This window comes from Diuraphis noxia, unplaced genomic scaffold, assembly GCF_037042655.1.
Source record: "Diuraphis noxia isolate RWA-SAM2 unplaced genomic scaffold, SU_Dnox_SAM2 contig0004, whole genome shotgun sequence".
NCBI classification, from domain to species: Eukaryota; Metazoa; Arthropoda; class Insecta; order Hemiptera; family Aphididae; genus Diuraphis; species Diuraphis noxia.
In genome coordinates this window covers 28258898-28271304 of record NW_028301714.1, presented here as the reverse complement: position 1 = coordinate 28271304, position 12407 = coordinate 28258898, and the positions used below count along the sequence as shown (strand labels likewise).

The window sequence follows — 12407 nt, the reverse complement described above, 5'->3', positions numbered from 1 at the left end:
TGGGCACCACTTTGCCATCTATTATCTAGAGGGGTGCTGTAAAGATTGTCTTAAATTTAAATTCAATCATTATATACGAAAAACGATTCTGAGTGAAGACGACTTGTCAGCTTACATTGCTTACGTTATTAAAAATATATCTTATGATATTATTGCTGTTAATGTAACTAATTTTATCTATTATACTTAAGTAACACTTTGTAGGTTGAGTTAATTGCGTTTTAAATCAACATTCTGTGAGAAAATAACATAACAAAATAATATACTTTAAAAGTTTCAAGTACTCACACATAATATTTTTAAGTTACTACAAAATAATAAAATCATGATTATTTGTTAAATTATATATATATATATATATAAAAACATTGTGTTAAATTTATTTTTTGACTTTTTGATACAGTATGAAACAAATGAAAAATTTTCAATCCTTGGCTATAAAAAATGAATATTTTACAAAATTTTCAACCGCAAAACAATTTTAAAATGTTTGATATTTAGATGATTTTAGTCAAAATTTGAATTTCCAATATCTATAAAAAATTATTATGAATTTAGGTACACTCAACTTTTTTAACAGGCCGAAAAATATTTCGACACTAATTTTAAATTTAAAAAAACTAAAAAAACTCGAATTTTTCCCGACGTTTTTGAAGACGACTTGGAATTGTAATTTGGACCAAATAGATTCATTTTTTCATCGGAAGGGATACTGAAGTTGAAAATTTAAGCATTATGTTAAATACCTATCTTATATACTATACACACTGTACAAAGACTTAAAATATAAAAAATAAACAAAACACACATCATTATTGTAAAATAAATACAATCGTCATTCTGCTTAGAACATATAGGATTATCTGGAACTCATTATAATTTTCTAAGTGAGTTTGAAGCTTAGATTTTTTTGACATTAGATATTCACCAGTAAATTAAATATTTCTCATCAAACAATTTTTGATTTTTTGTTGTAATTTAAAAACGAATAATTATACATATATGTATATTTGAAAATTCAGCTAATATTTATTTTATCATTTTCCATGATTAATATAATTTTCGAAATATTTTGTCTCTTTTTTAGTTATTCGTAGAATTTTCATTTATCAATACTTTTCTGCAAATGTTGGTGAAAAAAATTTCATACAAGGTTGCTACTAAGTTTTTAGTATAGCAATTTCAAGTTATTACATAGACACGGGTTTTTAATAAGCGTTTGAAATTTTAACTTAACCAAAATTCCTTAAAATCAAGATAATTTACTAATTATAAAATCTTGTGAAATTTTTTTAGCTATAAGGATTGAGAATTTAAAATACGTTTTCTCATAAGTAGTCCATACTGATAACAAACAATTTTTAAAATATAAAAATACAGATTTTTTATAGACATTCAAAGTTAAAATTTGAACGAAATTCGATATTTAACAAAGAATAACGATTTCAGTTTTTTTTTTTATTATTATTATTATTCAACAATATTATATTCGTAGTACTTAAAACATTTAACGTAGAATTAATTTAATTTAGATATATGATATACCTATACCTGATATATTTAGCATAATAATATTTAGACCGGTAGAGTTTTATCGGAATCATTTTTCGTGTTCAGTGATATAATATAATATAATCTTTTAATCATTCAAATTGAACACGTTCATTACAGGTGATCCACGCGACACTTGTTTACAGAGCGGTACCCATTAGCCATAATTTTAAATTCAAAAGTGTAGGTACCTAACAAATTTAAATAATATTTGATATTATGTTATTTTATGCTTGATCGATCTAATAGAATCTCCTGGTTTATTGTCACGTAATGTTCAGTGAATATTGAGAATATTTTTATACAAAAAATATCATCCCACTCGCGTTGAAAATAAACGAAAACCTAACCATGCAGACTGCGTAGTGCGTACGAATAGTTTAGATCTACGGTTCCCAACCTGTGGACCGCGATGCCGCAAGGGCACCACAAGCTCATTTAAGGGGCACCATGGCTCATCCGAGAATGTAAAAAATTATTTAATTATTATTTAAAAATGTATTTTAGTGGGAAAAACAAAAAATTGTTTTACGTAGAAAATTACTTAGCATACTATTTTTATATCTCATATTAAATATAGTGTTTCAAATATGTGTCGAATAATTCAATAATTTTTTTTTTTTTTTAACTTTTATTTTTAATACATACAATCTATAAATACATTTTACAATAAGCATGTTTGAGGATTTACGTTTAATGACATGATTGACTTGATGAAAAATAATTCAATAATAGATAAAATCAGATAAAAATATTGCCAAACTTTCTTATCTCATTAATTATTAGTTTTTCAATATTAAAGCAGAACATCTTCTTTTACTTTCAACTATAAAATCATAATTTGTTAATAATATGTTCAATAAAATTATATAATTCAGTTATGAATGAAAATCTAGTGTTTATTTTTATCAAGTTCCTCGTGATATTCACAGAAGGGCACCTAACAAAATTTGTACAAACAAAAGGGCACCGCCGGCTAAAAAGGTTGGGAACCACTGGTATGCATGCCAATATATGATGCAGGTATCGATCGAGAGTGAGTTTTGCGGTTTAGAAAGGTGACATATCGAGAGTAGTCGAAAAAACGTGTAATCCGTGGCTTAAAAATAACTCCAAGAAAAGATATCGTATTTTTTACGACAGAAGCAACACGCGTCCTCTGTCAACGTTTAGAAATTAAATTTATTTTGCTCTCGACTTGAACAATAATAATGACAATTAGAAGAAGAAAAAACGATACCTTATACATTTATAAATATCGTTAACAGAATACGACACCTGTAAGTTATCGTAGCTGAGTGTAAGTCAGACGATGTCCATAAATGTGCTGATACATGTGGAATTCGACGATATATTAGACAACACTCAGTACTCAACTTTATGGTATATAATAATAACAAGAAAAAAAAAGCTGCAGAGGGGCGGAAGGTGTGGGAGAGAGGAAGGGCGAGGGGATTTACTTCCGGCTTATACGAACGGCGATTACGTTATGTAATTCAACGTTGTTTTTATTAAGTACGTATTAGTGACGGGAGATGGTGCGGTGGTGAGACATAATAGGGGATGATCAAGATTACTGAGTAATGATTGCGCGCGCGGCTGCCACGGTGGTACAGCGTTTCGCCCTAACTGTCGCCGGTGATGGTGGCGGTGGCGGCGCCGTTGGTAATGAAAAGTTAAATAGCACGTGCGCGCTGTCTGTGGCGTCGTCGGTGGTTTAAGAATCGCGCCAAAAACGGCCACCACCGCACACCGCCCTCCTCTTGCGGCGCAGTAATTACGACCGACCACCCACCCACCCACCCACATGTTCTGTCGGGAAACACATCGCGCGCGCTCGTCACCTCCACGCCGCCGATTTTGTGATGGTGTCCACCACTATCGTCATCTTCATCGTCGCAATCGTCGTCGTCATCGTCGTCGTCGTCACCGTCGTCTTCGTCTTCATCGTCGTCGCCGGACGTACAGGCGCCGGCGGTTCTGTCACCGGCAGCGGAGGACGGCTGCTGCTGCTGCTGCTGCTGGTGAAGGCTCACGATTTGATGCTGGTGATGGTGGCCGGCTGCCTGCAAGTGCAAGCTGTGTGCGTTATGCAGCGCGGTGACGTGGTGATGGCCACCGACGCCTTGATGTATATGGGGATGCAGTTGTAACTGTTGCTGCTGCAACTGTTGGTGTTGCTGCTGCTGTTGGTGGTGCGCTTTGACGGCTTTGCCGAAAGTGGCGGCCACGTTTGCGGCCAATAGACGTTTGTAGTACAGCGAAGGGCTCAGCATCAGCGACTCGGCCGGCCGCAATTTGGCAGCCGCAGCGGCCACGGCTGCGGACGCGGTAGATCCACCAGCCACCACGTCTTCAAGTGGCGGTCGGACGGTCGGTGGCGGAGACAGTGGAGCCGGTGACGGCGGAGATCGTGGTGCCGGCGGCGGCGGCGGCGATGGCAGCGTTAGCAACGGTGGAGGCAGCGGCGGCGGTGGTGGTTCTGGTGATAGCGGTGGTGGTGGCGGCGGTGGCGGCGGCGACCGCGAAACCGCATCGTCTTCGTCACCGTCGCCGCCTCCGTCGTCGTCGTCGTCGTCGTCGTCTGGCCGCTGCTGCTCATTTCGCTGCCGTGTCGTCATAGCAGTGGCTGGTGGCGTGGTGACAGCAGAAACGATATTAATGATATGTACTGATGCGATGGCGGTGGCTCACGCGCTTTAAAGACGTATTGGCAAGTGGACGAGCGGTAAATGACCGTTCACCGCGTTTGTTCGTATGTTATGTGAAATTGTCAGCGTTTTTGTAAGTGTTGAGTTTTTTATGTGTGTGGAAAATGTCTCGCGCTCGGGAAAACCGTACAGAACGAACGATGCCGGAAAACTGAGAAGGGGAAAAAAAATCGTCCGCGGCGAGCGCACACACACACACACACATGAGATACATGCAAGACAAAAAGAAAAAAAACCTCGGGACGAAGAAAAGGAACAGGGTGGGCATCGTCGCGACGACGTCGGGGAGGTGCAATATGAGAGCGAGCGCGAGACGGCAGAGTTAGTGAATAAGAGGGAAACAGAGAGAGCGAGACGGAATGAGAGAGAGAGGGTGTGAGTGATGGAGTGAGGGAGTATTGAATAAAGGTGGGTCGCGGAGAGGGGAAGGCAAAGGAAAATGGAAACATCGTACGAGTTTAGGACGTAGTGGAAGGGGTACATAACGTCTACCCGCCATCAACCCACCCTCGCACGCACACCCCATCATCCCCCCACAACTTTTTATTATATATATTTTTTTCGCCCTTGTACACTTATTGTATTTTCCCTTTTTTCCGAGGACGCGTTCTTTCTGTTCTTTTTTCTCGTTTCCTTTATATTTTATTTTTATTTTTTTATCCTATTTTTTGTATTTTTTTTTTTTTTTTGTCAGGGGTGTATTTTCCTCTTTTTCGGGTTGTGCATCCTACTAGCTCTGCACGGATGTGTGCGTGTGTGTATACCATGTATGTGTGAACTTTATGTGTGTATATGCAATAATAATTTGACTATGAATATTAAACGACATATACAAATATGAAAAGAAGAAACACAACTGAGGGTCAGGGTAGATTCAAAAGAGCGCACAAAGTCGAGCACGCAATGAACCGATGCCAAACTGTTTTGCCGCTTCAGTCGTTGACGATGACGGGTGGTAAGCAGGATATTGTGATAGAGGTGGAAGAGGTGGTAACGAGCACGTTCTTAATTGAAGTGGTCATAAGATTTAAAAAAAAAACTGTTTTATTACTTCTCGAATCACGAAATTTTAAATCCAACAACTTAAAGTTAAATGCATATTAAATCACTATAATTATACAACAATACTTTATAACGCCCTTTGAAAATATAGCCACAACGGCTGAAAATCACTTTTAGATTATTACTAACTTGTATAATATTGTGTACCTAAACTGTATACAAACAATTATGAAAGTAACTAACTCCAAGCCCAACATTCCAACGAAAATAATTTATAGTAAGAGGACATATATTGTTAAAATAAAAGAGAGTAGATATAATAGAAACATAATTTATGTATTTTCTATTGTTTTCACATTGCAGTAATATTTAACGTTTTTAAAAATTCGAGGCTATAGTTTATAAGCTTATATATTATTTTATACTGATTGATTCCAAAGAAATAATAATAAATATTTTGATACAGAAATGGAAATGAGTTGATCACTCGGTACATTGTTTGTTTTCTCTATCTGATTATTATTAGCTATAATGTTAGACTGAATTGATTTATCTATCAAACTTAAGTTTAGTTCGTTATTTTAGTGTAATCCTATCCAACCTTGAATTTTTTACAAAGCAAGTTATGTGTATAGGTATGTAAGATATTTAAAAATACTTAAAAAATGTTCATAAATTTCATAAAAATTGAAATTTCGTAAAAAAAATCAATTAACAAACACAGATAGTGTTATTAGCTTTAAATTCTGCTCATTATTGTTCTAATAATAATATTAAAGCCAATAACATATAGGTATACCTAAGATTGGTTCTGCTGAATACAAATTTGGTATATCCCGCATGGATCAGAGTGAGAGTAAACAAATAATGTGTTGATATCTAATGCAAAATTTCATTATATAAAATCGTTACATTTTTTATTGTATTCTCATAAATACATAATATGATTTTCATTTTTAATGGACAATGTTTGTTTCATGTTTCATGTATTATATATTAAATTATTTATTGCCTGTATTTAAATGACTAAAAAACTATGTAAAATCATAAAATTATCGAAATAAACATATAAAAACAAAAAACACAGGTGTACCTAACAATATTTTTAAAAGAACATATTTATCATTAAATGCTTTATGATGGCCTGATAGTGGACAAAGTGCCAAGCCGTGAAAATGTGTTGTATAAGCTTATAATTAATAGATCATATCTGAAAACCAATTAAAATCCAACAACCTGCATTTTACATATCTTTTAAGGTATGTATAGTTTTACTAATTAAAATGATCTAGTCAATTCTAAGAATAATTCATATCGAATTCGAATTAAGTATGTCATATTATGTAGTAAAAAACTACAATTTGTATTAATAATATAAGTTCACTAATGTTTGACTATGCATTCAGTTGCACATAGGTAGTTATTATTTTTATTCCCGCGGCGTCGTCGGTTAAAACAGAGAAAAAAAAAAAAAAAAAAAAAAAAAAGGTAGTTATTATTTAAAATGTTTTTCAATAATACCTATTATTCGTATATATACATATATATATATATATATTTTTTTTTTGTATTTAATTAATAACTAATTTATACAATCATGTAGACGAATGTTTAGATAAAAATAAAATAAACAATTACTCTGAAGTAGTAAGTATCCATTAACTTTGAAAAAATAAAAAAAACCTTTTGATGAAATTAACTATACGTGGCTTTTCAGTTGAAATCAAGATAATCAAAATAAGTAGAATATTCAACGAAATGTTCGTATATTAACCATTGAGAATTCCTGAATAGAATACTCACGCTCTAAATGTCGACCAAGTATCATCATTCATTGATTTACGAGCTTTTAGATTGTCGAAAATGTATTAAATGTATTCAACAGCTATTGTTAACAAGTTTAAGTAGGTGGTATGAACCTACCACAAGAGCCCGTGATATATAAAGTAATAATAAAAAAACAAGAGCTCATATTTATAAGTATGATCATGTATTTTTTAGATTTGTGACGGTAAAAAAAGAGCTTTAAATTTTAATATCGTTTGACTCGTATAATATTCACCCTTTGGGACCAACACATCCGCCTTGTTATTTCATCTTTTTTTTTCTGAGGGTGTGTAAGAAAAACTCTTCAGTTTTTTTCCCACTCTATCCGTCGCTCACAAATCCCCTCTCAATTTTATTTCATTTTCCTAAACACATTAAGTCTGTTCGAGAGACTTTTTTTTACAGACAGTTTTTTTTTTCGTTACCCCTTTTTGGGATTATCATAATAATAATAAATGATTTTAAATTACAAACAAAAAACATACGCCTAATCATAAATATAAACGGCTTGTTTGTACGAAAAATACCGGGGGTTTCCAATAACACAAACAAACATTGAAGGCGAGGTATGCTAATTTGAGGCCCGAGGTGCCAATTTATTCCGCCCAAATCACACGCAAAGGTGTCGCGGTAGATTCCTGTCGTGGAATTCATTTAAAAAGAAGGTATGAAAACGGGTCATAGCAGGAAGTTAAAAAAAAAAAAACATAAGTACGTCATTTCACTTTTTATGTAGGGTCCCATTAGAAAAATACAAACAGAAAGTAATTTTTCTTTGAACAATCCCTGTATAAAGAGAATCTTTTTTTTTTATTATTTTAAATATTTAAGTAAAATTTTATTAAGTTTATAAAATTAATGTTTAAAGTAAGTAAACATTATCAATTAATGCTATGTGATAAATTTAATAAGCATTAACATAATCTTAAAATATGTAATACCTGTACAAAGAATAGCAGTTTCGTATTCATTTAACTTGTTAATTGTTAAAATATTAAGATGTAAGATTAATAACATATTTACATATTTTATAAAATACTGTTATAATTATTTAGATGAACAAATAATAAAATACGAGTATATCTACTTAATGTTTAATTTTAATTATCTATTAATGACTTATTGAATGCTTTTAACCTGTATATAGTTAAGAAAATGTTGAAAGCAAAAATTAAATTTTATTTATTAGTATCAATATTTGATTTTTACAATTTAGTAATAATTTTACATAAGCATATAGCATTTCAGCAGATAATACGACACACAAATTCACCGATATGATTCGTCGAAATGCCTTTCGATGAATTGACCAGATACCACAATTAAATGCATTCAATTATTGTACCATCTTAAAAGTTAATCACTAATTCATTAATACGTTGTGATTTTGCGATGACATATAGATTGTAATATTAAAAATAAAATAATATAAGTTAAATTTTGCATTTTTCATGTCTACAAAAACATTTAATAATAGTATTTACAAACACAATATAATTCAAGATTCTCTCGTTGGGTGGGATATTGTGATTTTGTTTTATATATTATATATATGTATATAAGAGTATTAATAAATCATTATATTCGAAAAAAACAAATTTTAATTGAACTAGATTCAAAAGCTAGAGATTTTTCAAAAAAAAATGTTTACAATTACAAATCAATTTGAAGTATGTAGTCCTTTTGATCACAATGAAATTCAAAAAATAACTAATTAGATCCCTACAATTTCCAATGACGTTTCGTGCAATTTATTGAACGTTTTATTGTCCGTGAAGGTATACAAACGAATAAACCGTAAAGAACAATCACTATAAGCCAATACATCCCTCATACCACTCAGAATATAAGATTGTTATTGACAGGTGTAATTGTAATATTCAATTTTTCAAAAGCATTGTCTAAATAAAAACTGAACACTGAACAGTAATAAATATGTGATAAACCCGTTTATATTTACTTTTACTATTTACTAGAATTAATATGAGTAAATGGAGTAAAAATAAATTATTTAAATGGATTGCGTAATTTTAAATAGGAGTAAACTTGATATTTTATTAAATAAAAAAAAATCTCGTTCATGTATGGAAATGTTGTTTTCGTACACAAATTGCTCACTGTGGGTGGTGTTTTTTTCCTGAATAAAGTGAAGTTCGTTCTACTTTCTTTATTTTTTTTTATCAGGATATTATTATTTTGTATTCGAAAAAATATTGTTTTATCATTTTATTTTGTCATATTGTGAATACTTTGAAACACGATTGGAAGCTGTCGAGGAAAACAAAACACTCGTCGGTAGTGGTAGTAGAAATTGTTTTCATTTTACTCCAAACGGTAATGCCACCAGTATTTCCTAGCACCAAGCACAAAAACAAAACAAAAGCCATGCGGTGGCATATTACAAATGGTGAACTATACGAAATTTAAGAACAACATAGCATATGTGTTATGTTGGTGACATGAAAGAAGAAAAATTGAAACTACGTGTACCCACCCCTTCTGACATTCAGTTTTAAAGTACTTAAAAAGGAAATACAATAATGTTACAAAGCAGCAGGTGTTTACGGCGAAATTGTCTATTAAGTTTTATCTTGTACAGTTTTTTAGCTTTACAATAGTTTAATAGATATATTATATAAAAGACGAAATCTAGAAAATATTTGTATGATATAAACGGTCAAAATCGAAGAAAATTGGTCTAATACTATGTAGTAAGGACTCAAACGATAATTGGGACGTATACAAGAAAGTTTCTGGTCCTGACCCCACTACGTCGCCTTTAAAATATTCTCGAAGATTTACACAGTTGCAGCAAGTTTAATCTTGTTAACATAGTGTGAATTTTATATTGCCAATAATCTGTTAATTTATTGGACATTTCTAACTCAAAGAACTAATTATATCAAATTGGTTTTCCATGATTGTTCGTCATACAAAAGTCATATCGATGCTATACTGTACAAATTTTAGCAGGCAATTAAAACAGTCCAAGTGAATAATAAGTAATAGTACACGTTCTAATAACTGTATAGTTGTTGACTAATAACTATGATAATTAGTTTAGTCATAATACTAAGAAAACATTTGTTTTGATAAATAAAAATAAAATTGTATACAAATAATATTATTATCGTAATTTGTATATGATATTTGCGCACTTTATATGTTTACATCATGGTAAATTTTTAAATGTGTGCAACTTTAAAGTGTACCTATGACAAATTTTTAATTTGAATCTGCTTATATTATGAATAATCTATTCTAGAAATAAGCTACAAATAAATATTGCAATTTATAAATAAATGGTTAAATAAAAAAATAAAAATTAATGGTTTTATAAAATATGATTTAACAATTTAGCAGTATAATTATCAATAATGTTCATATTTTATTTGAATAAAAATGATATCTATGATATCTACTAAGATCAATAGTAGGTATGTATATAGAGTTTAATAGCCTTATTATTTATAGGTGGATTAATGTGTTTCGATGAACGAGTAAAAAGTTCCATTCAAAAACTAATTATCATTAAGTTATTTCAATTTTCCAAATCCATTAAACTACTATATTGATACACTTGGTTTCAATGAGATCTGGGTCACTTGCAGCGTCCGGTTGCAAGGGCGTGTTTTAACGACCACCACCCTATTTTTCACATGCATTTCTAGAGGACATCCGACGGTGTCTCGAATGCACCCGAAAGGCGCCAGTTCAGTTTCCTCTCTGTTTACTTTTATTGCATAGAAATCGGATTGAACAAGAAATTGCTGTATTTTTATAAATGTATATTACACACACATTTATGACATGTATATATGTATATATATACAGAGTTTTTTCAATGCTGTTTATTCTTTATACACATAACATCATTCGAATTGTGCAGCGGATTCGGTCGAATTTTCTTATGAAATATTAAATGTATATTGTATTATATAGGACAAATTTAAACATATGCATGGTATGATATAATAATGTGTACAAAAGTATATTCAGAGCAAATGTATACTTTTAAAAATAATAACCAAACTAAAATATTGAAATAAAAATAATTGTTAATCACAGAAAAATTAAATTGGTTATTCAGTATTGATTGTGATTTGTGGCCAGTAAAGATTTTAATCTGTAGGAAAAATGGCTCATAGATAATATTATTTATAACTTTATTCAGATTTTGTTGTTTAATAATAATGTATAATATAAATTAATATTTCTTTAGATTTAAATGTGTTCTAAAATACATTAAACCTGTCGGAAGTAAAAATAGATTTGTAGAATGGAATTGTGTTGGAATTGTTTTATTTGTTTATAACTTATTATAATTTATAAACTTAACTCAAAATAAATTCTTGCAATTATAAAATTTTCAAGACAAAAGCTATTCAAGTTTATCTATCTTAGTTATGACATTTAGTCATAATAAATATGTTTATAAAACTTTTTACGCATTCGTAAACAACTTTATCCATAAAGCAATTTTGTTATGTACAATATTAATTCGATTTATGATTATAAAATGCGATCCATTTAAGTATCTATACTCAGTAGGTATTTATATACAGTGTGATTCTTTTATCAAACAACACTAATTATTTCAAAAACTATTGACTTTTTCAAAATTTTAGACCCATCTTGTTCTATAACTATATATTTATTTAATATTTTCACCCTTATATTTATGAGGTAAACCATTATCAACTTTTGATTTTCAAATGACTACCTACCTATACTTAAAATTTCATAAACTAAAAAGCATATTTTTCAATGAATTTTCCCGTTTAAATGTTCATTTTTCGTTAATCCTTTTACAAGATATAGCCTCCCAAAGTTGGGTGGTTTTGTGTGGTGTTTGGGTGTTATAGGTGTATGTTAGGTGGTATTTAGAATTTTAGACACAAACACCATATGATGAGGTTGTTTGATAAAAGAATCACCCTGTATATATATGGTAAGTTTTGGCTTTTAAGAAAATATTATTTTAACTTAATTTGATGTCTTTAGAAAACGTCATCTAAAAAATAATACATATATATATATATTTCATACTGATTATAATCAAAATATTTTTTCTTAAGTTTTTTCGTTTTTGAATGGCATTATTCACTTTAAATTTAATATTTTTAACCAAAATACTTAAAAATCTTAAAATCCGACGGCTACTGAATTAGTTATAGACGTATAACATCTAATTTTCATCAAGTTTTTTTATAAGCGAAGATTTTATAGGACATTATTGTATAGGAAACCCCTAGTGTGGCTGTGTTCCTCCACTCCGTTCAACTAACTTTATTAAATAAATACTTTACTTGATAA

At 31.0% G+C, this 12407-nt stretch overlaps 1 protein-coding gene across 6 annotated transcripts in view; it reads right to left on the bottom strand.

Annotated features, from left to right (window-relative positions):
- Positions 1 to 12407, bottom strand: part of LOC107173152 (zinc finger protein rotund-like) — a 161604-nt gene that overhangs the window by 116874 nt on the left and 32323 nt on the right. For 4 of the 6 annotated variants that reach the window (XM_089227956.1, XM_089227958.1, XM_089227959.1 and 1 more), the window contains exon 1: positions 3396 to 4417. The exons of 1 other annotated variant lie outside the window; for it this stretch is intronic. In XM_089227956.1, coding sequence (XP_089084082.1) covers positions 3396 to 4172 — 777 coding nt within the window. In that variant the 5' untranslated portion in view covers positions 4173 to 4417. Of the gene's footprint in view, positions 1 to 3395; positions 4419 to 12407 lie in introns of those variants that run through there. One more of the 6 variants, XM_089227960.1, reaches the window with a different exon arrangement.